This window comes from Xiphophorus maculatus, chromosome 19, assembly GCF_002775205.1.
Source record: "Xiphophorus maculatus strain JP 163 A chromosome 19, X_maculatus-5.0-male, whole genome shotgun sequence".
NCBI lineage: Eukaryota > Metazoa > Chordata > Actinopteri > Cyprinodontiformes > Poeciliidae > Xiphophorus > Xiphophorus maculatus.
The window spans coordinates 21,985,257-22,012,313 of NC_036461.1; the positions used below are offsets into that span (position 1 = coordinate 21,985,257).

Consider the following 27,057-nt stretch of genomic DNA (forward strand, 5'->3'; position numbering starts at 1 on the left):
GAACAGAACAACAAAGAACTTTTGTGCTTTAAAACTGTTCAAATGTTGATAGACTTATCGATAAAAATGTCAGAATCCGAAGGACTCAACACGCGCTTGCTGTTTTCACAATGTCAGCCATGTAATTCACACTAATCGCCAAAATAACCAAGGTCAAAATGTCAACGCAATCATTATTTTGTGTTGGTCTTGATATATTTATGAAGTCTGCTTATGTGAGGAAGGCTAACAGTAACAGCTTTTTTATATTGTTCCACCATCTCATATCATCGCGGTTAAAGAGAAATTGCTGCTAGCCTAATGCCGTATCAGCAGGTCAAAGTTTTCCAAAACCCGGAGATCAACAACAAACAGTCGAATTTCTGAATGGTGCATCTTTACTTGGAAGATTCCTACTCGACATATTTAAATATGGGTCTGGAAATCGAGTTTTAGAGTTTATCATTCAAGAGTGTCTACACTATGTTACTATGCGGCCACACAAATACCAGCACATGTTTACGAGTGAAATCTGCGCTCATTATGTCCATTTTCTCAAAAGTTGTAGAAGTCCAAAACCTGTGCAGGACCAGCAAAACACAGGTTTGGAAATTCTTCAATTTCAAAGACATGGATGTAACATCAACGTGGTATTCAATCACAGAGCAAACAGCAGCAAAGCAACTCACTTAAAAAGGACGTCAAGTCCAAATCTTTGTGACTAAGCCTTTAACTCTGTGCTCCACTAATGCGTATCTAACACTAACCATTCATGAACATAAATCAAGGTTTTGCCCAAATATGTTGACACCAATGTAATGTGAAGACAATTTTTGCAGTATTTTCTTTTTAGAAATAGTATATATTTGTTCACATATTTGTGAAAACAGTCACCATGACAGCATAACATAAGACAGAAAATCTGCAGGGGGCGTGGGGGGGAATTCAAGCTCTTCTGTCTTCACCCTGTGGTCCTACTGCCATCTGCTGAAATAAACTGCTTGGTCAAAAACAACCAGTCAAAACCAGGAGCAGGGTCTTACTGCTGTCAATCACCCTTGTGAATGCGCTGCTCACACTTTCTTCCTTGCTCTTTGCTATGCCACAGCTAGTACCCCCACAACTCAACCTGCCACGAATTCTAGCAAAATAGAAACCGTTTTCCTGTAAAGTTTAGTTGTTTTTCCACCATTAGTACACAAGCCTGATTGACTGCACTGAGCCCCTCCTTCCTGCTTCGATTGGTTGCTTCTAAACTAGAGCAGTTTATTTCTGCAGATGGCAGAAGAACCACAGGAAGACGGCAGAGGAGCTCAGGTTTTTCTGTCTCATTTTGTACTGTCATGACAATTTGAGAGGCTTAACAAATATGTAAAATAAAAAACAAAAAAAAAACGTAATGTTTTTAAAAGTTACATACTGCAGCCTTAAGAAGAATTCTGAAAAAGCACCAATGATCTTTCTCTCCTATTTGAAAGAACGCTTTAATAAACTGGCGGAGGTGTTTACAAAGTAAATATGTCAATTGGAAATGTCATCTGTGTGACTCCATATGTTTTTGACAGCTTACAGCTGGCATAAAATGACTAAACCTCGTTTTAGGCTCTTAATTAACTTAAAGTACTGTACAATTAGAATCTCCTCGAGGGGTGTTTGTTTTTTTGTTTTTTTTTTTTTTTTTAATAAAGCCGGGGATGGCTGACAAACAGCGGCGTTGAGCCGTCGGGCTTTCTAATGTTTACCACTCGGCGACCAAACGCTCCCTCTGCTCCAGCGTGGCTCGCGAACAAGCTAACAGGTGGACGGCGGATTGGGTGACAACAGAGGAGGAGCGATTCTTGAGAAACCCCACCAGGGAGCCTACCAGGATCATACGGCTATTCAAGCCAACCCAGAAATAGACGCATTAATTCGCCGACTGTGACAAACAGAAATGCTCAAGCTGTGAGAGTGTGTGATTGAAAATCCCCCTTCGGTTGTGAAAGTGCCATAGCTCGCAGGTTTTGTGCCGTAATCATGTCGAGTTTAAGGCCGTGTTTCGGTTTCGGATCCGTCTGTATTTCGATTCGAATGGCAACAACTTGCTGTTTCGTTCAGAGCTTGGTGCGAGGCAGGCGGTCGCTGCCTCACATGACGGACTGGAGGCCACTCGAAGAAAAAAAGAAAAAAAGTGACGATGTTAGCAGACAAGTGGAAAGAATCCAAGGAAGCGGCACCTTCTGACTGGGATTACTCATTGAAAACTATTTAACTGGTGCTGTGTGTCTGCCCTGCCCCACCCACCAACAGGCGACACAATCAAACACAGACTCTATCATGGGCCAAACAAGTCAGGCTCCTCTTGCAGCTCCAGCTGACGGTTGAACTGCTCGATCTCTTCGTTGGCCTCAGAGATGTATTCTTTAATGAACTCTTCCATGTCTGCAGAAACAGAAATGTAAGGAAAAAAAATATATCAATAAATAGAGAAGGGTTTCCATCTGCGGAGTGAATTATGAGTTGTTGTTCTCAGCTCTTCTTGCTCCATCTCAACTGACTTACATTTACCAGACTGTAATAACACTAGGTCAGGCTGACGCTGTGTTTTTATTTAGGGTGTCTGCTCGTGGTTACTAAGCCTGAGTGACATATTAGGATCAACAGGGAATAAGCTGCCGAGTGAAGGAGCCCATTACAAAGGATACTGGGATGGAAGCTCCTTTTTTCTCCGAAGATGTCGACGTATTGATAGCCATTGTAGAAATAACCTGGTGGCAGTGGATCCAAGTGTCGGGCCACCTGACGAAACACCATAAATTTTTTTTTTAAATTTAAAAATATACACCGATGTTACACACCTGAAATAAAGCCAACTATGAAACAAAAACACAATATAATATGAAACAACTTTTAAAACCAAACAAGCCATATGTGTCATTAATACGACTGATTACTATGAACATGCACATCAGCTGTCATAAAAATTTTAGAATTTGCTTCAGTACATGTTTAGAGCTAAATTTAATTTCCTGCCTGATGAGGTGCAAAGATTCTTTGCGCTGTTTGAATTCAAATGCGATGGGTGACATGTTTTTAAATTTACAAAACAAGCAGATTTTTCTGTTGTTGGAATTAGATTACGGAATAATGAATAATACAAGCCTGGACTTATGAGCGTGCCTTCCGTTATGGGTTTTCAAATAAAAATTTGAAGAAAAACTAAATATTTGAGGGTTACATATGTGGATAACTATGTTATTGTATCTAGTTTTATTTTTGTGGGGTGGGAGGGATTTTTTTTGTATGTTCGCCATGGCGATTGTCATTATGCAACTTTTTCTTACAATTTCTTTTTTTTTTTTAAACCCATAACGGCGTACACGCTCTAAGTCCATGCTTGTATCATTCCGTGAGTTCCGTAATGGATTTTCAAAGAAAAAAAATTATAGGAAAAAAAAAATATTTGGGGGTAACATGTGTGGATAACTATGTTATTCTGTCTAGTTTTTTGATTCTGGATTTTTTTTGTTGTATGTTTGCCATGGCGATTTCCATCAGGCAACTGTGTCAATGAGAACTCATTTCAGCAGTTTGGCCCGACTACGGTGGCCGACAGGTGCAAATGCGCAGCAAAAGAGAAAACATGCAAACAAAAAAGAAGACACCCCCGAATGAAATGCAGCAAACAAAAAGAGAGACGCAAACACCCCCGAATGAAATGCAGCAAACAAAAAGAGAGACGCAAACACCCCCGAATGAAATGCAGCAAACAAAAAGTGTTGAAAACGGAAGTGCTCCAGACCACTAGGGGGAGTCAAAGAAAATAGTATTCATTTCTATGGGACCAGATGCAAGATTCAGAGAAAGAAATTTGAAAGAAAGTAAAGGTATCTCTCTGAATCTTGCATCTGGAAAGTGTGATTATTGTGAGAAGTCTGAAACAATAGAGCATGTTATTTTAGAGTGTTGTAAGTATGAAGAAGAGAGAAGATGCATGCTGAGAGAGTGTGTAGGTATTAAAGAAAGGTTTAATTTAATAGAATTTTTGAGGAGAGATTTCGGGAGTAGACATATTCAAATAATTATTCGGTATCTTAAAAAACAAAGCTATTTCATAGGATATGAGTAGAGCAAGTTGGGTGTGAATGTGTAAAGAATATCAAAGAGGGGTATATAAAGCTATAAGCAAGTTGGATAATATAAGCAGGTGTGTATGTGTGGGGGTATGTTTAATCAGGAGTTAATGGAGGGAAAAGGTAGAAAGTGAAAGTTTATAGACCATCTCGAACCACACTCCATACTGGTAAGTGGCGGTAATGCTACTGTAAGTTTGTTGCCAACCGCCAATAAATACCAAGAAGAAGAAGAAGAAGAAGAATCTTGCATCTGGTCCCATAGAAATGAAAACTATTTTCTTTGACTCCCCCTAGTGGTCTGGAGCACTTCCGTTTTCAACACTTTTTGTTTGCTGCATTTCATTCGGGGGTGTTTGCGTCTCTCTTTTTGTTTGCTGCATTTCATTCGGGGGTGTCTTCTTTTTTGTTTGCATGTTTTCTCTTTTGCTGCGCATTTGCACCTGTCGGCCACCGTACCCGACCATATGCCAGCAACTTACAGGAAGTTTGCGGCGGTATTGTGACCAAATATGAAGAAGTTAACCCATTGATTTTGCTTTATTAGACTGAAACATAAAAGGCAGGAATAATATAAATAATTGAATTGAGTGATAGAATTGTAAAAGAGCAAAGCTTTAAAAAAAATTAACAAGAAGCTCCAAAAGAACCAGTATGAATCAGCTGAATCAAAAAGAAGTATTGCTTAGGTTTTTGGGGTTTTTTCCACCAAAATGATTCAAGTTTCAAGAAGAGCACAACACAATAAAGCATCTAGCTGTCAGAGAATCGCAACACCAGGACAGCTGAACTGTAATACCCATACCAACCAGACCAAAAACTGACCGTTGGAGAGCTTTAAGCAGCACAGTGACCTGTAATTTTCTGTCACAAACATCACATCTGGGCTTTTGTTTCCCCTCTGGTCTCTCCCTATTTTCATGAAAGCAATAATGTAATTGTTCTAAAACAGGAGTGTAAAAAACAGTCTGGTGATTATCTGGGAGCAGGAAGGTGGGTGGAGCGTTTTGATTCAAGTGGTCAAGGACAAAAGGCTGGGAACTGCAAAAAGCTCAACAATACACTCACATGTATGCTCTGGATTTCTTGTGTCGACAGGGTGTTTGGAGTCTTCTTTGTTTTCTTGGCCTGCTTCTATAAACATCAAAGAAAAACAAAAAAAATAGCTTTCACTCTCTTTTTCCCCCCCAACCTTAGGCTGTATCTAGGCAGTTGTAACTGACCTGTTTGGTACAGAGTCTCAACCAGGCCTTCAGCTCGTCCTGGATGAGACCAACCCCGTCGAAGGTCAGGTAGCAGGAGGGGCTGGTCTCTTTGTGGAGTGGGGTCTTGTCCGGGATGATGGTCAGACTCCCGCTAACCGCATTGAAGCGCACATCCATCAATCCAGCCGAGTCTGCAGGTTTTAGAGATGATTTGAGTTCATATTTAATTGATTGACAGCCCTAATATGAGTCAAACCAGTCTCTACCAGTCTTGGTAGCTCTGGCAATAGCTATCAAAAGTGGAAAAGTAAAATTATATCAAGAAAAGAAGCAACGTCTCTATTGAGCAAGGTTTCAGGATCCAGAATCTGTTCTGGATCTGTTCCAAGTTAGCAAAATATGCAATAAGTTTAATAATGCCAATTGTTTATAACAAAATGTAAAACGCCCACCTGAAAATGTGACTTTCCCCCAAATATTGTAAACATTTCCTCTGAATGGACTCGACTTTAATGACGACTTGATTGCTGCAGAACAAACAAGGCAAGCATTTCATCAGAAGTGACACCTAAAAATATAAATGAACAATTTCCTATAAAACTGGCAAGCATACTGCAGCAATAAAAACAATTTTTACAACAAAGCCTCAGATTGCACTGCCATCTCAGGTGTTTCCATACATGGAGGAAAAGGCAGCTTATGTAATAACAAAGCCCTGCCAGCTCATATCTGGAACTTCTGTCACATGTAAGAATGTAAAAAGGAGGGAGGGGGTTAGGGGGTGGAGGGAGAGAGGGCTTTTTTTTTTTTTTCCATCTCACCTTTACAGCGGATGACAAACAGAGGCCTCTCTAGGGGTCGGCTGAAAGCCACACGCTGCTGGGCGACGCTCACAGTCCCCGAGCCAGAGAAGAAGCGTCCTTTGCACCTGGAACGCACGACAGCATGTGCACATTACACAAACGGTGAGAAATCGAAGGCCGGAGCGGCGTGGTCGTCTGCGGGTTAAGCTGCAGCAGCTCCGTCCTCCATTTCTCGTGTGTCGGCCACAAAAAAAAAACAACAAAAAAAGTTTCCCGTGTGACTTTTACGAGCTCTGGAGCGGCGTGACTCATCCCTCGCGTGCACCAACACGACCAAATTACACAAATTACTGCCTGCAGATAAGCACATTAAAAGGCTCCGGCCAGATAGTGTGTGTGTGATCTGACGGGAGGATTTAGCAGAGGTTCATATTAGGCTGACCACTGAGGCATGAAGGCTGACTGGCCCTAGTCCAAAGAAAGAGACCCCCCCAACAGCCCTCCCTCCTCCCCCCCGCCCTCTGTGTGTACATGGCAACCGAACAGCCAACTGCCTGTTGCCGTGCAGCCGACAGGCTGCTGGTGAGAGAACATGAGACGCCCTGAGGGCCTTTTCCAGCAATCAGCGGACGGCTGCCCCCGCCGCCGCTGACGAGCGGCAATTAAACCGACAGCGTGGCGACGCGAGCGGTCTTACCATCCAGGGTAGAGGACGTAGCGCGCTCTCAGCATCTGCGGCTCGCCGAAGCTGCTCTCAGACAGTATCAGGCTCACATCTTCGTCCCTGATTGAGGAGGAAACGATACGGATCAGCCGCTTCACACTTCCTTCACACAATTACGGCACAAATCGTGGCAGTAATGCATAAAAAAATAAATCAATAAACGGGAGTCGCAGAGATATTTGTGCCGCTTGGACTTTTAAGGCTGTCATGCTACAAACTACAATGTGTTTAACGAGGATTTTAGGTGACAGATAAACACAAAATTGTGCATGATTGGAGAGAAAATGATAAACGTATCTCAAAATCTTTTTGCAAACAAATTAAAAAAATCTGAATAGGGTGACGTGCATTTCTTTCTAAATGACTGTCAATTGTATGCTGGTATATCACAGGTGTAGGGCTGAAAAACATTTCACAATATAAGCATTTCATATCAGGCCATGTCGGTAATTGCTGATTTTGTTTGTGTTAAACATGTGAAATACTCTCAAACTGGTGGTCTCTCTTTTATCCAAAGTTTTCACTTCCCACCATTATTTATTTTTAAACTGTTATGAGGCAAAGTAGCAGAAACTGACACTGATGCTGTACAAGTTACTCAACAGGTTGTTGCTAGGCAACCAAAAAGTGAGTGAGGTAGTTGATGCCACCAATTTTGCTTAGCTAGCCTTGAGAAGATGAGCAGCTAAAGTCTTTCCTCTACCTACATTTCCCAGAATGCTGTGCGATTTTGGACCAGAGATCAGTGAATTTTCTATATATAGTCACCTTCCTAAAATAAAATTTAGCATTTGATTTTGGCAAAAAAATAAATAAATAAATAAAATCAACCCTTTTTTTTTTTTTTCCAAAATGTGATTTAAGGAAAAGGTCAGTCTTGGCAAGAAATGACTTAAGCCACTGCTTTAGAAAGGGGACAATATTGAATATTCTATCAGACAAATTATCTATTGATATTGATCACGTGTCTATCGCAATATAGTAGCAAAAGTTATGTGAAACAAATGTGCTTATTTTTTTCTATATGTGCTATAGTTAACATGTTTTTTTATTTTATTTAATTTTTAGGTTTCAACATTTAAAAAAATAATGGAACATAGTTTGTAAGTAAAAGACAAAAAGAAACTAATCAAAAAGAAAACTGGCTTCCATTTTTAGTGTGGTTCTTCATGGAAATGCTGTGGATGGATTGCATCGAAGTCTTGGAAAAGCTGCTAAAGCTAGCAGTAAGCCCATCGCAAGAAGCAATAAAGCAAATAATCCCACAATAAATGAAGACGAGGTGGATCATGTTCATTTGCATGACTGTTTCGTAGAAAGACGAGAAACAAAGACTGCATGACTAAAGTTTCAACTCGACCTTTTTTTGACGGACAATTTTTCGAAGTACTTCATAATTAATTAGATTTGTTGTTTTGGTTGCTTATTTATTTTGGATATTTAAAATGTCTTCCAATTCCTGTGTTAAATGTTTGTTAGAAACTTATTAGAAGTTGATTGATCTTTAAGAGTGTGCTCTTGCATTACTGTGCCATTATCGTTATATTACTTGGAAATGGCTTCAAAACATCAATATTATTATTCATCGCAATAATTTCTAATGCCAGCAAAATCTGCACAGGCTTTTTGTCACCTTTACTTTTTTTTTTTAATTGCCAATTTCTTTAAAGTTATTAGGAGCCACAAAGGAGGGACTGAAGACCCACAGGTTTTCTATAACAGAAAATCCTGATAAAACGTATTCCAGCTTGTAATGGTAATGCGACAAAACGTGAAACAAGAAAAGCTTCCGCAAGGCTCCATGCATCTAAACTAAGCTAGAAACTGATTAAAAAGCATATTTCGGTGCCAAATGAGCAGCGCTCTGACCCCGACGGATTTAAAAATAGACGTCACAAAGCTGGATGGAATATTTTAGGCGAAGATAAAAGAAGTCAAACGACTGTTTGCAGCATTGATCACGATTCTGTGGGCGCCTACCTGGTGACAGCTCCTCTCTCCGCCGGTATGAAGGCAGCGGTGGGGTTAGCGGAGCGTACCAACTGCTGAACATGCTGCATGAGAGGGTGCTTCTGCTCTGCTGTCAGCCCCGTGAACACCACTGTACTCACAATACCTGGCAATACAAACACAGCACAGTGGAAAGTTAAAAAAAAAACAAACACAAAAAACTGCGGAACTCAAGAAGAATACGGATTTTATTCCCGAAAAATACAAAAAACACCTTATTTTTACACTAGGTTTGATTTTACTGCTTTGTTCTTTTTAAAAAAAATCTAAATCTAAAGTGATGTTTGCATTCCTTTTGGTGACTGGTGAGGGGGAGAGAAAAACAAACAAACATTGTAGCAAATTTAAAGAAGGTGTTTGATGGAGTATTTTTACCGCTGTGAACACAGCGGGACTAACCTTGACTGCACTGTTCCAACAGCTTGGGAAAAGCAAACCTGAAGTGAAAGACAAGAGACAGAAGAACTCAAGTTAAATTTACAAGACGCTTGAGAATAAGACTGGGCCGACTGCCAGACACACTAATGCATCTCTAAGACGGACGCATGCAGGCCACGGCGGTGCAGCAACAAAGTAATTCCACGTTACCGCCTTGAAAAAGATCCATCACAAAGATTTTTGCATGACATCGATAGTTTGATGGACAATCATGATCACATATTTTGTTCTAAGGTTAGTCTCCGTTTCTAGTTCTGAGCCAAGTGTCCCAGCTAACACAGCTAAAAGCTCGTAGCCGCAGTAATTAGAAAGGCATTCATCTTTTCCTGTCTGCGCGTGATGAGCTGCTCACACCCAGCAAAAAGAAGAGATCACGTCTGACTGGGGAGCTTCATTCAGACGAGTGCCGTGGTCACAAACGTGGATCTAGGAGGGAATTATAGATCTATGCTGATTCTAGGTCAGGCCTAAGCTGGGACAGCCTCACGCTATTAGCACAACAGTTGTGGTTTACGGCCTTCAACGGCGACAGAAAGCGTGATGAGCTTCTGTTAAAACTTTTTGATCTTTCTCTGGTTCTGATTTTGTCATTTCCTTCTGGCTCCACTCATTTTTGCCTCTTTCAGTGACAGACTGCTGCATCCTAAGTGCACAAACGAGCGATATCGGAGATCCTTCCTCTCCTCCCAGCAGCCGTTAGACACTAGAGCCCTTCCTGCTTTCAACCAACTCAAAAAGTGTTTACAGCCTTGCTGGTATTTGCACAGGATCATTTTTAATAGTGCTAAAACAATTACTGAATCATTAGTTAACTGATTTAGTAATGAATATTCGTTAACTGGAGAATACAGACTCTAAAACATGCCATTTTCTGAAAAAACAACACTGTCAGAGCAACACAGGATGAAACTGAACAAAAACAGACATTTTGCATTTAAGATGAAAAACTCTTCTTTGTGTGTAAAAATGTTCAAAACTCAATTAGAAGCCTAATTTTAGCTCTAGCTGGTTCAAATTCTGAAAAGAAAAGAAACTTGTATTAATCACCTCTTGCTCTCCAATTATTAAGTGTTTAATTGAAAAAATAGTCAATAGAACTGACTTAGCTGCAGATTTGTCCGTTGCGACACATTTTAGGCGATAAAATATTTATTTTATTTAAAAACAAATTCACTTGTTTGTTTATTTGCATTTCTGTGTATTTTTAATACTGCTTACGTGGTTAGATAAAATCTGTAGAATGTGGCGATTGTTTTTTATCCGATTAGTTGATTAATTGTGAGAATAACTGATAGATAATTTAAATAGCATTTCTGCTGCTAACCTGCACCTGCACAGGGTTTTTATCACTTATTGTAAACAGTCTGTTGTCTATTTCTGCTCCAATACACCTGGACATTTTGTAATTTTTTTAAATTAACTGCCCCAGTTTATGCTATTTTGTAAATACTGCACAGTATTTATGTTGGAAGTTATTCAATTTTTAGTCATTTTATATTCTTATTTTTGTGTGAACCTACCTGCTTTCATTGTCTGTTTCTTTGTACCAGAATTTCCCAACTACGGGACAATAAAAAAAAAAAAAATTAAAACATCTAATTTTCCTATTTTTGTAAAGAAAATCTGCCTCTAACACTGAAAGAGAACCAGAGCCACCATAGTGTTTCTTAAGCTTTCAGAAAAGGACATAAAAAATAAAAAAAAACAAATAAAAAAATCTAATCTAATCTTTATGATAAATATAGTGGCCAGCTCATCTTGGCCTTGCAGTCAAAAGCACCCTAATAATCAGAGTGCAATGTCATATTGAGTACAGCAACGAGTAGCACTATAAGCTGCATCTAAAGCCAGCGACAATAGCAGAGTGAGATTAAATGCAGGGATGATCCTCTCTGATAAAAAGAAAAAAAAGCTCAGCCTTTAGCTTTAATAGCTGAAAGTGTCATGTAACCCTGTTCTGGAAACATCCTGTGATCTCACAAATTTATCAGCATACAGTCCTATTTTTAATCTTCACGTCTTACTTGAAAGCACAAATAATGAACATTCACTTCAGCTCAACGAGAAAACAAACAACAGCGACTTCCCAAAGTATGCACACACTTTGAAATGTTTCTGAATCCGTGACGTTACGCCCTCAATGGTCAATTTATTCGACATTCAACGTGACAGGCCGACGAAAAAATAGCACGTATTTTACGTTGCTGGAATGAATTCTGTTGGAATTATTTGTAAAAAAAAAAATTCCAACAGATTTTTCTACAAATAAAAATTGGAAGGTGTGCCGTGCATTTGTGTTCAGCACTCTTTACCTTTAACTGAAGTAAGACCAGTTCTTTGATTTGAAAAAAGAAGCCATTACTGAAAGACAAGCATTCAGCATCGTGTTGTGGGGATGCTTTTCATTAGGAGGGGAGGGGAAACAGCGGTGGACCGCTATGGACTTAACGTTACATTTAGAGGTGCACCGATTGCAGTTTTCTGGCCGATTGCCGACGACTGATCCTTAAGAAGCCTGAATTTACCGATTCTCAGTTAATTTTTCTGAAATGTCGCTGAACATAGCAAGGAAGTCATTGAGTTGGCAACAGTGGGGTCACTATTGTTAACGGCAAACGTGCAGACATGACCGTCTATCAGTCAAGTCTCTCTCATGGCAGAGCAGAAGAGGACAGTGGCAGATTTTTAGACTTTGCTGAGGTAGATAAGATCGGGGAATAAGATCGGCTTCGTTGGTCAATTATAAATCTCACAAAACTAAGGAAATCAGGGCTAATAAATTGGCGCGCTCTGAGTTTTATCATAATATTTTGAGGTACTTTCGTAATAACAAATTTTGCAAAAACAATAAAATAAAAAGTGCTAAATGAAAACCGAGTTCCACCATGATCGTATTAGAGGAAGTGCGGCCGCCACCGGCAGCAAAGCCGAGCTCCTGAAACCTCACCAGTGTTCCATACAAGACGCCAGCGGGTTCACACAGGCTGTGACGGCACCGACGGCGAAACGAGCCCGGACGGCCGCATCTGGGTGGAGCAGCACAGCCTGGACCACATCCAGAACGTCTGTGTATCTGAATGAGGGAAAATGAAATCCATCGATTCAATTAATTCCAAAATCTCTCTCAACAATAACATACTGCACCCCATTCTGTAACAGAAAATGAAATGATAGGAGTCGTTCTTTTCCTTGACGTTTACTCCCGCTCAGATGATTTATTTACTTATTTTTTCCCCTTCCTACCCGGGTGTGAGCAGCAACAGGCGAGGCTTGCCTCGTCCTCTTCGGCTCTCTAGGAAGCTCGACAAATACTGCTGGAGGTGTGAGGTTGAGAAGCTGTCGGGTTCATACACCACCCACCTGTGTGTGTAATGAACAGAGACGTTTGTTTTGTCCTGTTTGTTTTGGTTGGAAATGTCAGATCTGTTGTGGCCATTTATTTCTGAAGAAAAAAATCAAATAAAATAAAAATAAAAATCGCTTACATTCCATCTTCTTTGGTTTGGTCCACTAAGAAGTAAGAAAGGATGTTCTTATGGCTTCCTGGCAGTCCGGTGATGATGTTAATCATAACCTTAAAGTGTATTTAAAAAGATATTTTAATTGGGTTAGCTTTATAATCATTACAAAGAGAAAGTAAGAGAGGAAATTTTAAAAAAAGGTTTTCTCGTCAATATTTTTTCTTAAAAAAAAGATGAAATTCTCTCACCTTGTCTCCCTTCTCATGGGCTTGTTTAGTGAGCTCTGCAGAGGGGAACAGCGCCTCCAGGTGGTCGTAGAGAATGGGCTCCTGGCCGATGCTGCTCAAAGCAAAGTGCTGAAGAAACCTGGCAGAGGTCAAACACACACACACACAGTCCGCATCAGAGTAAGCGGATAAGCCGAGGGCCAGTGCTGCTTTCGTGCATTTTTAACGCCGACGCTTTTATTTTTTGATCAATTTTGCTCAAGCAAGTTCTGCAGCAAGATATAGACCTGATCCAGCTTTTAGATATGAACGCGGACATGGGGGTGATAAAGCTTTTTCATTACTGCCAACTCGGAAGATCATTTAAAGCTCAGTTTTGCAAAGGAGGGTGGTTAACTTCTCACTGCCAAACATGGGGGACTCATTTTGGGTGAGAAATGCCAGGCAAGAGAGAAATTCACTTGAAAAGTAATTCAGATTTTTTTTTGGTGGGGGAATTTTATTTGACATACTAGCAGAGAGTAGAGCGTAAATGTGAGGTGAAAGGTAAAATGATACAAAGGCAGTTTTTAAATTGCATGAATGGAGAAGGTGCTCGAAGAAAAGCTGCATAAACTTGTAGCCATAAGCCCGTTTAAGAGCAAAAGATATTCATGTGTTGGAATTTAACCTGAGAATGTGTGAAAAGTAAAGGAGTTTTTCAGCTACATAGTATGATTTTATGACACAATCAAGTAACTCCGTTACATCCAATTGTTGTAAAAATGTTAGGCATATCAAATATAACTTAAAAGAAATTTGATTTTGTAATTGAACGTCTTAAAATTGGGCCTCTGTCTCTTTATGAAACTCCGCCTTTAGTCATCTCAACAAGGCTTAACGTTTTTATCAGCGTTTCACTGAGAAGTAGCTTGTATAATGACCTCAGCAGATGTGCAGTTGCATTAGGTGTTTGCTAATTGCTGTTGGCTAGTCTGAAGGAGGAGCTTTGTCCTTGAAGGTGGGGTTACGTCCCACCAGTCATTTTGCACAATCCCAATAAAGGCAACACTCCCAACTTTGTTTCTGATGAGAGGGTAAGATTATGACATAATATAAAGCTAAAAGAAGTTTATTTTACATAATAGTGACCCTTTAATTTAATCTGAGTTTGAGCTATTCAGCAAAAAAATTGGAAAAAAGTTTAGTTGCAAGATGTGTACGTTTCTACAAGCATTCAGTACGTTAATACAATCCAGTCAGACTTTTAAGATTTTTACTGTTATAAAAAACTTGAAAACCATGAAGACTTTTCCTACTTCACTTCTTCAGGCCTCTTACATAAAAATTCTGCCAATTACACTGAACATTGTGGCTGCAATGTGACAAAATGTGAAATAGTTCAAGAAAAACCCATAACAAGCAAAACCTGCTGAAAAACTCCTTTCAATATGCTCGCCTTCTTGATTAAGCTACACATTTAATACATGCCCTGGAGTAAATAATAACCTTCTTAATGCACACGGTCAGCGTTGTCAAAAGAAATAAACTAGGCTTTAACGCTATTTAAAGAAAACTTATTCATAGCTGAGCGATCCTAGCATCAGGTTTTATTACTTGCAGCATCCATGTCAGAGCCACTCTAATGCAGTTTGGCAATCTGTGAGTACTAACATTTCCTGCTCTGGCAGCTTGGAGTGTGAAGTCTTGAGGTTGTCTCTGCGCTTAGCAACGGGCGGCTCCTGGCTGTCATGTAGCTTCTGGACTCTGGTGTGCCTGGAAAAAAAACAAAAATTTAAATGCTACATTGCAATATAGACATCCATTTTTGTTTTAAAGCTATTTTTAAACAATTACATTTTTATATTGGTTATAACTGGAAAAGAAAAACCTTCATACATGTTTCTTTGGTTCAAGGACAGCTGTTCTTGGTCCAACAGCTGCAAGCCAAATCCAGCTTCTGGATCTTTCCACACTGGCAAAACCTACAAGAGGGCAAAAGGTTTACTGAAATCGATCTGTGTCTATGTTTTGAATAAGCATAAGAGGAAAAAGTTCCAAACATTTTCCTGTTAGTGGACTAAGCTAAAAGCTACAAATGTAGATTTACAAAGTAAATTACTAACTGATTATAGTAACATCATGGTGATTGTGGACCAAAATGGACTTTTATCACACTGCGATGTACAAAGTTCAGTTTTTATTCTTGGTTAATGTGTGTTGCTATAGCAATGTGGTTATTGAAATGAAACAATTTTTTTTAAGTAAACCCAGTCAGTAACAAACGTATATCTAAAAGTTTGGGTATCAAGTGATTCGCTTTCTCTGTTATTGAAAACTATCCCAACGAACATAACTGCAGAGTATATGCTGACAAATCTCAGATTAGGGCTACAATGACCGATTGTCTTAGTTATCGGTTATTTTGATGATTAATCAGATGAAAAAAGGGGCACACTGCAGATTTTTCAATTAAGCCTTTTTTGATGAGTATTGTACACACAGTAGAAGACAGCACAATTTATTTTTCAAATAAGAAAATAAACATTTTATTGCCCAAAATGGAATAATGCAGCATCCCTTTAGTTTAGTTTGGAGTTTAAAAAAACAGACGATCCTGACAACATTTAAAAAGCTCAGTCCTTTCTGCATGACTTAATATCAATATATCATAGAGCTAATCTGGAGGTTAAATTTGGATTACCGAATAATTATTGGATAGCAAAAGGTGCTTAATTTGTTCATTTGTAAAGCATATCTGAAATGCAAAATGTATAGTTTTTTGTCCAATTTTGGCTTCATGTCAGCTCTGACTGTGCTGTTCATTCAGCAATTGGCCTTTTTTTTTTGAGTTTGTATACTCCAGTTAACGATTAATCAATTACTCAATGAGTTGGCGATTACTTCAATGACTGATTAATCACGATTAACCATTTCAGTTCTATCTCAGATAACAGCTCTGTAGTGATATTCCTGTCTTTGATCATTCCGGTCTCCTTTAGAGGTTGCGCATTTGAAGTTTTGCATTAAAAATGAACCGCGTCCCAACTTCTCCAGGGCCGGCAAACGGCTTTAGAGGTTCTCGACTTGATGTCTCACCTCGGCAAAGAAGGCCTTGTAGCTCTTAGATCTAGGCTGAAGAGCAAAGAGCAGACACTGATCAGAGCTGTGCAGAGGGAACGGAAGGTGTGGGAACAGGCTGCTCTCGTACTCTACAAACAGAGAGCCCACACTGCAGGAGTCCTGGTGAAAAAGACAACACACACATTTAATGTAACAGAGAATACAAATTTGTGATGAAGTACTTGCTCCCTTGTAGAGCAAATGCTTCATGATATGACACCTTTAAATGTGACAAAACAGGAAAAACAGAAGAAACTTAGAAGTGTGCTACTGCTTTTCTCACAGCAACGTTTTTGTGCCTCCATCATTGAAATCAATAAGCTTTAAGTCAATAATAAACAGCAAACTTTTAAAAGATTTATATAAACATACACTGCCTTATAAAGAAAGAAAAGTCTCATTTGAAGTTTAATACTTTTGCCAGATCTTAGCCACAAAATTCTGTGTTTTTTGGAGAATTTTTTTATGACAAGAGATAAAAACAAATGGCCTTTTTTCTTTCCTTTGCAAGTAAATATGATTAGAATTGTGTTTTTTGTTTTCTTCCACTTTACAATTTGGCACTATTTGTCTTGGGCTGCCACATAAAACTAAATAATACGCAAATTGTAAACATTCCAAAGGTTGGACAAAACCAAGCCTGGATGACTGGATGGATATAACATCTAACATGCATAACATAAAAATAATTCTCAGTTACAAGACCAAATAATTTTGTTTATAGTGGCAAAGTTGGGTAGACTGTGTCAATCTTTGTTCATTTTTTGTGATCAAGATCGATAAAACCACCTTGAAAAATCCACTTTCTTTTAATAGATACACTTTATTATTATTTAATACCTTGTGGGAGTTGATGCATTGTTATTTCATGTTCTTTGTTTTCTTTTGCATTGTTCTGTTTTGTCATTCCAATTGTTGAAATCTTTCTCTGGATAATAGAGTTATAACTAGATGCACCGATCAGTCCTGATTTCTGATTTACATTATACTTAGAATTCATAATTGCCCTGTTTTAACCATTTGAAAGGTTTGTTTCAGTTTTCCAATATAGTCAACCTACTGTTTTTGTCAGTTTCAGTTTCTTTACTATTTATTTTCCATTGGCTGTTTTACTTCTAATTACACTGACTGAACAAATTACTGTCGTTTTTACATGTTTGACCAATCTTGTGAAGCTGCTGGTGTATTTAAGTGTGCTGTACTGGTGCAGAGTTAACAAATGAATTTGTAATTCCGTAAAATTATGAATGTGTTTTAACAAAAAGGAACTTTTTAACTCAATTTATCATCATTTTTATGCATCGGCCGATACTAAACTGTATCAGTATCGGAAGCGAAAAAATTAAGCGGAACATCCCTAGTTTATCAACAAATATAACAATTCCCAAACCGTTCAAGGGATAAGTAATCAGGTGACAAATTGAAATGCAACATAGAGGTCAATAATAAAAATGCATACCGGGAGATAAAAGACGATTTTACGAATGTGATCCTTCGAGAGAGTGATGCACCCAAATTGAGAGTGGAAGAACAGGAGTCCCTCAGAGAAAAACCTGATTTTACCTGCAGTTACAAATATAACAGACATTTAGCTTAACTGTTTAAAAGTAACTGGACAGAAATATAAGACAAAAAGAAAGAAATTCTTCCTTAAGAGGTTCACCTTCCTCAGGTGAGCAGAGCTGGCCACCGGAGAACACATAAGCAGCATCTGCTTCAGTCAGAGAAGCTCCCAGATAACTGCCACCCTCTTTCTGTTTGCGAAACAGAACGAAGCGTTTTTTTGTTGGTTTGTTTTTTATCTGCTGTACATTGGTTCACATAGTAAAGACAGGCTGGGGGGTGGGGGGGGAAACAGAAGTATCCTAAGAAAGTAGTCTAGTTACCATAGCGAGATGCAGGGCTTGTTCTGACTGCTTGACGTCAGATTCCATCTAAAAAAAAAACCCCAACACAATAAAACAATAAAAAGCCATTTTTTAAATATATTAACACACAAGAGAAAAACAAGTCGCTGCCAATTTTTTTTTTTTTTTTTAAGATTATAAAAGGATGTATTTTCATCAAAACACACACACCAGCCAGCAGGCGTAGCGGGGAACATTTGCAGTCAGGATGGCGTAGCAGCTGTCTGAGGACACAGTGCCATCTACAGAAGCATAATCAGCAAAGCAAGAGAGAAGAAAGCAAAAGATGACTGACAAACCCAACGCTTGATGCAGGAAACAGAGCTATTTTTAGACTAGTCTCTGCTGTTCCACCGAGACTTTCGTCTTTTTCTGCCAACTCTGGGCCTCTGGATTCATATTGCTTATTTTATAAATCTAATTTACTTTGTGGATTCAATCAGTAATCTATTCTAATAAGACACAATCTAATCTAGTGTAATCTAATCTAATATTGTACCTCTCTGCTGAATGTTGATGCTGGACTCCAGAAAAGATTCAGAGTAGAGCACGGTGCCAAACTCTCCCCTGTTCTCCTGCAGGTCTGGGATGTCTCTGACGATCAGGGAAGCCTTTAACAAAACACAATTAGTAACAAACTCAGAGGCGGAGAATACAGGTAAAAAATCACAACATGATTTTTGGGGTCACAATTATATTCACTATCGTTTCTGCTCCGATCGATAGTTGTGAATAGGATCAGCAGGATCTGCTCCAGTTTGCTTTGGGAGGCAGAATTATATAAACACAGTAAAGTGTCTTCAAGTTTGATTAAGTTTTAAACATGAATCCGTATTCTTTAGTATCCTTTAGTATCTTTAGTATCCTCGGTATCCTTAAATGATTTACTTATTTATTTTTTGTTCGGACATGTTTTTATTTTTTTTCTTGCTATTGTTTTCTCCCCTGCTCTTTCCCACTTCTACCCAAAATATGTATGTGATCGAAAATTGATCAAAACAGGAATATTGGGGAAAAGGAAAATAATAATGCAAGTCAGAAAATAACTGTCAAAATTAAAAGAAAAAAAAAAGAATCTTTTTTGGATGCTTGGTTATGAGTTGTGTTTTGTCTTTGTCTTAAATGTAGCAAATTTAATGTGTACCTCCTTTTTTGACTGATTGTTTATCATATATTTATATTTTAGATTTTTGTGATGTTGTTCGTCCTCTTATCTTATAGGTCATACCTCTGTTTTGTAATGTTTGTTTTGTATGCACTAATTGGTGAATAAAATAAAAAATGTTTTGATGGAATCACTCCCTCCCTGAGTCCTTCATTTTGTTTTCACGAAGTGTCACGTAGAGCGACACACCTTTCTGCTGACAGCTTCCTCCGTAGACAAAGTTGCAATTTACATTCAGACGTTTTTAGCCATTTGACAATTGTTGTACTTATTTAGTGAAGGTTTTTTTTTTTTTCAAAGTACATGATTCATTATTGCGTTGGATAAATTAATTTACGCTGTTCACAAAGTGCTCAATCTTCACTTCGTTAACTTTCCACTCGGTGAAGCTCATGTCACACTTAGTCATCCCGGGCTTTCCAAATGTTTACCATCGACAAAGACCAGGCTGCTTGAATCTCATTCATTTTTGTAGTTTCCTCTTTATTGTGGTACCAACCGAGCACACATATGTTCCAGTACCGGCTGCCGTGGCATAGTTACGAAACGGAAGCCAAATGACCGCGGATTTGTTTTATTTTTCATTTAATCTATTTTTGGAAATTTTAAGTCATTTCCAAATCTTAGTAAATGAGAATTTAAATTCTTATGTGAATTGATTTTATTTGGCACACCCCTAACAGACAAGCTGTTTTGCTGAAAGCCCAAGAAAAAGGTGATTCTCTAACTTACCGTTTTGACTAGGTAACGGCTGCCTTCGTCAGTCAGAGGAATTACACTGAAAATTGAAGAAAAGGAGCTTTTTAAATTCTATGGTATATATTCCTAAACAGGTTATTGTAAAAACAATCAATTGATAGAAAAAAAAATAGAATCTAAATATCTGGACATGACAAGTAAAAGAGATAAAACCTACAGTCCTCGATTATTTGTGGCTTGAATGCTGAATTCACATTTTGACCTACAGAGAAAACACACGGAAAGGATTTTAGCATGGAGGCTTGTATTTGTCCCGCTGCAGCAGCCATGTTAGTGTATTTCTACCTGAGATGAGTGCGATAGTGGCCTAAATCCATCGAGTCCAGCGCCAGAAGAAACGAGTTCACCGCATCATCTTTAGCCTACAACGGATTTCCTGATGAGAAATCAGCTAGTCTTATAGCGAACGGTGGGAAACCAGGGCAATTGCTACTAACCTCGGTAAAACTGGAAGTACTGGAGTAGCATTTTATTCCAGAGAAGACTCCTTGAACCACAGCAGAGTAAATCTGTGATGCTACTCTGAGAACAAGACAAGAAACGGAACAAAACTCAACTTTTTTACATTCTGAAATATTCAACAGAAGACAGCAGGAAGACCTAACGAGAGAAACTGAGCATGAAAGATGAAAACACTTACAAGACTTCGGTTTTCTTTTGCTCTGGCATCTGAATCCCTGTGAGAGAAATACAGGTTCATGAATAAAAACACCGGAAATGCTAAAAAATAATTACTACTGCTCTCATAATACACCACGTTTAACTGGTTTCTTAAGCTCGCACTGAATTCACTTTTCACCATATTTGGGATTTTATCCAACCGATCAAGTTTTTACAAAAAAAATTTGAAAAAGTGATTTTGCATCACCTTGTTTATAGCAAAAAAAAAATCACTTTTGGCAAAAAAAAGAACAGATTCCAAAATTTCATCGATACAATATGATCGCAAGAGATTTGTTTATTTCATTCAATTAATCTCACCAAGATACGGGGTATGAGTAGTCCCAAAGAAATATGTTCGTGAACAGGACAAAGGGCCCTTGGGGGCCACACACTGTAGAATCTGAGAGACACAAACGGAAACAGAATGAGCTCATTTGGGGAAAATTCAGAAGTGTGCAACATCACTTGTTGTTCCGCATTACATCACCAGATGGCGCCGCAGTCTTAAACATGACTTGGACAGATGGCGGACTGGTGTGGTTATTGGTGGGCAGAGTGTTGCTGCCTCTCACCATGTGTCTGGCAGCAGAACCCTGAGGCCCCGTGTTGCGGACCTGATGACTCTCTGAGGGAAAGTTGAAGGAAATGTTCTCCAGGTCCTCAGAGGTGGAGTGCTTTCCAAACAGCACGAAGGGCTGCCGACTTTTACTGAAACGCAGTCAAAATGATCAATCAACGGCATTTTTATTTTTTAAAATCACAAAACATTTAGTATTTAGAAAATGTTACAAAGATACCTTTTATCTGAGATGTTGTTTGAAATCAGCCCGTGACAGTAGAAAGTACGGAAAGCCTGAGAATGGATGAGAATGCATTTTATGTCATACAAGTATATGGAGTTAGAATTCAGAGAGAATTGAACCTAAATTATTGTTAAGGAACAATACTAAAGCCTAAAGCTGCAACATCCATGGCTGGGTCTGTTTAGAGATGCACAGATCCGATATTAATATTTGTTTTGGTCCCGATATTGAAAAAAATAAATTCTATATCGGGCATCGTGACAACGTGCCTGATCCATAAGGGCAGATCTATTCAGTCCAATTCTATGCATTGTGCTCTGAGTAACGTCAAGCTTTATTATTTATTTTACAGTACATTCAAAATATAATTCATAATTGAACTTTCTGAACCATATGAAAGAAGATTTGTTGCAGTTTATTTTTTACATGTTTGACCAAGTAAATATGTAAGTTTATAATTCAGTACATTTATGTCTGTGTTTAAAAAAAACAAACATTTTAAATCAAATCAGCACTGTTTTTCTGTATCGTATCAGTTGATACTAAACCTTAGATATCGGTATCGGAAGTGAAAGAAGCGGATTGAACCATAGTTGTGTTCCAAATTTTGTCTTTAAAAATATAGTGTGACCTCATAGATATTATAGTACAACAAGGGAAAAAGTGTTTTCAGTCCATTTCAATTTTTTCTCAACTGCAAACCAATATTTCTAACTTATACTCACTAATGAAAGGCTAAAAGGAAGTTTACTGTTATTTGAAGACTGATTTTGCAGAATGAAGTGGTCGTTAACACACCTCTCCTGCCTGTGCCTCAGACAGATCCAAGATGGAGAGATGACTCTCCAGGTCGATGCGGGAGAAGAAGTTGCTCCACTGCTTCTCAAAGATTCCCAGGTCCTTAAATCCAACATGTAAGGTGTTAATCTCACTGCATAAAATTAAACTAATATTCTTCTCTCCTTTACATCGTTACGGTGACATTTGATACGCCATTAAAAAAAAAACATCTTAAAAAAACAATGATTGCTAAACTGAAATATCAAAAATGAACAAGTTCTGATATTTTCTGTAGCTGGGTTGTGATTTATATTTTTCTTAGGTAGAGTTAAAGAATGCCTTGTTTAGAAGCTGCATCGTTTTACCTCTGTTAAGAGATTATCCAGGGACACTGGGTCGAGTCTGGTGTAAACCTGCCATAGCTTCTCACTCATATCCACAATCTATAATTACATAAAACGTGGAATAAGCTACAAAACATCCCATTTTCTGCATCTTTTTTTTTTTTGTTGGAAACTATAAGGATTCTGACTTTGATATGAGCGCACCTTGTATTTGATGGTAAAAAAGCTCCCACCGCCTATCCCTTCAAGGGCAAACGCTTGAATCAGGGGCCACTTTTCCACCATAAACACATCAAACTTCTGGATGTGCCCTAAAATAAAAAAAAAAAACAATTGTTAATGTAGAGTTAGTTGTACTTCTTTTGTAATCACATGCAACCAAACTGCTGACCCATTACATCATCAAAACAAAACTTCCCAGCCATAAACGCATCACACGCCGCCTTGTCGCGTTATACGTGTATGCAGTTGAGGACACTTTCCCAGATTTCAGTTCAATTCAGAAACACTTTATTGATCCCAAAGGGAAATTAAATTAAATGAAAATTACTTTTATTTTTGTCCTTGACCCAAGATATGTTATGCCTGGTAGCAAGTTGCAAAAATATGTTTTTCTGCTCAAAAAACTTGAAACAATAGTGCACTTGTACAATGTTAAAAATTTTGTATATTTCAGTAATGTTAAAAAAAAAATCAGAAGGCTACTGTACTGCTCCCTAATCTGTTGTCATTTAATACAACTACGTATATTGCTGCATTAAAATATATTTTTTCTCATTTCTGACAGTTTGGTTCAAAATCATTCCAAAAGAAAGTTGGAAAACGTAAGCAGTGATATTTTATTTTTACTTTATCAGATTTTTAAAAGAATAACTGAAAACTTAATTGCGGTTTATATAATTGTGACATACATCATCACTGTGACATAAAATAATCCATATCATGATATATAATACATTTTCCCCACCTTTGAAATTATGCGCTACATAAAGTACATACAAATTTGGCACTTTGGGCTGCGATCATGTTATATCTTTAAGCATGTGTGTCATTGATAACCGCGGGGATTAATATGCGAAGCTGTGTACCCTGGGAGCTGTATGCAACTCCAATGCGCTGGCAGTCCTGCACCATCGTGACAAAGCTGGAGATTTTGAATTCTTCCGCTGCTTCTTCGTCTTCATACTGTCGGGGGGAGGTGGGAGAGTTACAGCACATTTATTTAGAGGGACACAGAATGGATTAGATACCAGCTGTTTTGGAGTAAAACTCCCACTGACTAAAGTTCATGTCCTTCTCAGGGTCTGACTGTGAGGAAGCTTCGTTCTGCCTCCTCTAGGTTTGATATTATTCAGCACCCAGTTCAGCCATTGGTCACTGAAAGATGAAACGCTACACGTTTATGTATTTCTGATCTAAGAATATGTTTTGACACTAGTTTAAAGCACATTGGTTTAAAAAAAAGAGAGCAAGAAAAATATGACAGATATGGAAAGAGTCTAATACTTCAGAGTAAGCAGCTGACTGCCTGACTGACCCAGGCTGCTACTGTATGTTGTGTCAATTTGTCGTAATTTTGGGAATTATGTGACTTGAGTTGAATGTTTTGCAGGTCGTTAGAGGAAAATACATTTTTGTTGTGTCTTTATTGCTTCTGATTTCAATAATACCTTTAAATTGTTCATTTGTTCCAATGCATGCTTAGGTAAACAAACAGAATAGGATGTTCCAGATGTGAACATTTACAGCATGCTCTTAAAAAACTCTGTTTTATGATGACAAATCCAACACAAACAGGCTGATTGTGAACATTTTTCTTTGTCGTTTATTATAATAAGAATGAAGCAATTGTAAACAAATTTACTGGATTACATAACCGTTAGCGAGGGCAATTAAGAGCACAGAATGATAGCATTGCTCTTTTTAGTTCATGTGGCTCCATGCAAACTTGCCAGTCTATTCCTGTTTGAACAGCTTTAAGATCGGACTTTTTTTTATTCTAATAAATATTTATGTTAATTTGTTTGGATTTGAATCTTGCAGGGTCTGGAGAGTTGTTTTGTTTTTCCTTTGTGTGCATGATTCTTTTTAAAATTCCTGTCAGTCTGTCTGGCACTTTCCATTCTAGTGGGAAATAAATATTTATCCTATCCTGTTAAAACCAGAATAAAAACTGAAAGTAAATGGGGTTGCTGCTTCAGCTTCAGGAAGAGGCATACATGGCTCATGTATTTTCACGGCAGTCTTTAACCGCTAAACGTTTTGCCATTTTTTCAACAAAACAAAAAGGCCAGAAAAAAGAAAACACACTTTTCTTATGGACAGTAGTCACCCAAAGATACCATACTGCACTAGCAACGTAGCAACGTTCCCATTTATGCTAGGGATGATATAAACAGCGCAAAACATAGACTATGTACCTATATGTGCAGATATTTCACATTAGCTGGCATGTGCAACAATCAGTAGTGAAATAGTGATTATACAGATCACTATTTCATGCATATGTTTGCATTACGTAGAAGGAGTTGAGTGGGGGAGTCGTGTAGAAGGGAGGCAAAACCTGCAGCTCTGACGAGGAGCTGCGTCTCGAGCTAGGTCCACCTTGGCGTTTTGCACAGCTAAATGGTTGCCACGGAGATTAAAGAATTTCTCAAATATACATGAAAGAATCAAGGCAACACTCCAGGTATGTTTTTGATAAGGGAATAACATTATAACAATGTAAAACTCAACAAAGTCTATTTTACATAATACTTAAAGAATGGTTCTCTGACATGCTTATCTTTCTATAAATTCCTCCAGAATTTTTGATATGAGCTCATTTTATTTGTTAGGGTTCATTTATACCTACTTCTACGGACTATTATTCATACTCATAAACGTTTGAAGAATTGTGAGGAAGTCTTAAAGCTCCTATTAACGTTCAGCTGTGTCCAGGTTAAGGATGCAGGAAGTAGAAAACTTTCACAAATGCCAGACACCTTGAGGAACAAAAGAGTTCTTACCTCAGCCTCTGTCATGCAATAGAGCTGCAGGTTCCTCCAGTGTGACACATAAGGCAACAGGTAACTGTAGTTCAGCGGGTTGCAGTAGAGATGGACGCACTCTGCCTTTATCAATAGGATCACATCTGACGAGTCAAGACGACGGATGAGTTAAAGGCAGATTCAAATCTATAACAGGCGGAACAACAAGACTGGGGGGAAGGAGAGAAAAAAAAAACTCACCGTCCAGCATTTCCTCAGGAACATCATCAAAGGCATGCTCCAGGTTTGGCTGGTTCCGTTCATACAGCCCATAGAAAAGGTATTTTGCCAGCTCTGTGCATCCCTCATTATATCTACTGTCTATTCCTGTTTTTGTCAAAACAATGTTACAATTTGTTAGCGTTTTCTTTCTTTTTTTTGCAAAATCAGACATAGAGCCAATATAACCTCGGACCAGAATGTAAACAAAGTATATATGTTAACATACCGAGAGAGCACAAAATGCCATCCGGGGTGACGGAGCCTCCTTCGCAGAGCAGGGCTTGAACCTGACGCAGGCGAGAGCAACTGACAAACAGAAGAATACAATAGCTATTAATTATGCAGAAATTGCCGACAACCACGGCTATTAGGCGAACAGCTCGTCTTCAGTCAGAAGCTTCTTCAGGTCCACTGTAATACAGATGGCTACAGGAGATCCTTTCCACCTGTAGCCATCAGCATGTGATAGAAATTAATGAACTTTACTTAAGATGGTTCTACAAAGCATTGACACAGGGAAGCTGGATACAAATGCACACCGCACTTTCCAGATTTGTATTTGTAAAAAAAAGTCTGAACCATATATATTATTCCCCTTCCAATTCAGAAATATTATCTATATTGCATTGGTCTATCACATAAAATCCTAATAAAATACATTTAAAAAAGGTTTCAGGGTTATGACTATTTTTGTTTTACAGGACTCTGTTCTCAGTGTCGTTTTGGATTAATACTTAATATTTACAATTCTACATTTACTTAAAATACATTGTTATCACTATATAAATAAGTAGACATTCTTTTGTTACTGTTACGTGCCTTCACTTGTAAGTTTAAAGCATCACTGGGTGTAGAGAAAGCTAGCCAAGCATTTTATACGCACATAACCGTCTACAGCAATTAACATCGATGCTAATCGAGTTCCAACGGACAGCGGTTGGAGCTAATGTTAGCCTGACTAGCTTGACAGCTGTAGCGAGGCTTTTTTTTTTCCCCCCGTCAACACAACTTCGATATAAACTGTACCTGACAGCGGGGTTAACTCCAGACAATTTCCCGTTTACTCTGCGTATACCGGCCATAGCTGTGCCTTGTCACAGAGCACAAAAAAAGTCAAGCGAACACTGTTGGGTTTGAACGTTTCCAGGCCGACTTAATACATATTTCTCTCCATCACCCTGGAGAAAGTCGACACAAGATGGCATAGCAACGGAGCGAACCGTTGGAAACACGGGGGTGTAGACGGAGGAAAACGGGTTGATATTTCTCGGCGTTTAATGTTCAAATATCTAATTAGTATTATTAATATTCACACTTTGATAAT

General features: G+C 38.5%; 1 protein-coding gene across 1 annotated transcript; it reads right to left on the bottom strand.

Annotated features, from left to right (window-relative positions):
• Positions 1-359: 359 nt before the first annotated feature.
• Positions 360-26,910, bottom strand: c19h20orf194 (chromosome 19 C20orf194 homolog). Its single transcript, XM_023352322.1, has 37 exons — positions 26,760-26,910; positions 25,960-26,039; positions 25,713-25,838; positions 25,491-25,615; positions 23,571-23,667; positions 22,687-22,793; positions 22,504-22,581; positions 22,157-22,258; positions 21,353-21,408; positions 21,128-21,263; positions 20,874-20,955; positions 20,533-20,569; positions 20,330-20,414; positions 20,178-20,254; positions 20,050-20,094; positions 19,866-19,911; positions 18,468-18,579; positions 18,140-18,210; positions 17,948-17,995; positions 17,725-17,815; positions 17,521-17,624; positions 16,038-16,181; positions 14,838-14,923; positions 14,613-14,714; positions 12,981-13,098; positions 12,757-12,845; positions 12,515-12,631; positions 12,219-12,344; positions 9,233-9,270; positions 8,804-8,939; positions 6,797-6,883; positions 6,118-6,224; positions 5,749-5,823; positions 5,315-5,487; positions 5,160-5,225; positions 2,664-2,757; positions 360-2,400 (listed from the first exon to the last, which is right to left on the bottom strand). The coding sequence occupies exons 1-37, from the start codon at positions 26,813-26,815 to the stop codon at positions 2,294-2,296; spliced, it is 3,426 nt and encodes a 1,141-aa protein (XP_023208090.1). The 5' UTR covers positions 26,816-26,910; the 3' UTR covers positions 360-2,293.
• Positions 26,911-27,057: the final 147 nt, after the last annotated feature.

Coding starts and splice junctions, on each gene's coding strand:
- c19h20orf194 (XM_023352322.1), bottom strand. CDS start 26,815: ATGGCCGGTATACGCAGAGTAAACGGGAAATTGTCTGGAGTTAACCCC. Junction 18,580..19,865: donor GCCGTTACCTAGTCAAAACG/GTAAGTTAGAGA, acceptor GTTTTGTTAAAG/GCTTCCCTGATCGTCAGAGA. Junction 2,401..2,663: donor AAAAAGGAGCTTCCATCCCA/GTATCCTTTGTA, acceptor CTGTTTCTGCAG/ACATGGAAGAGTTCATTAAA.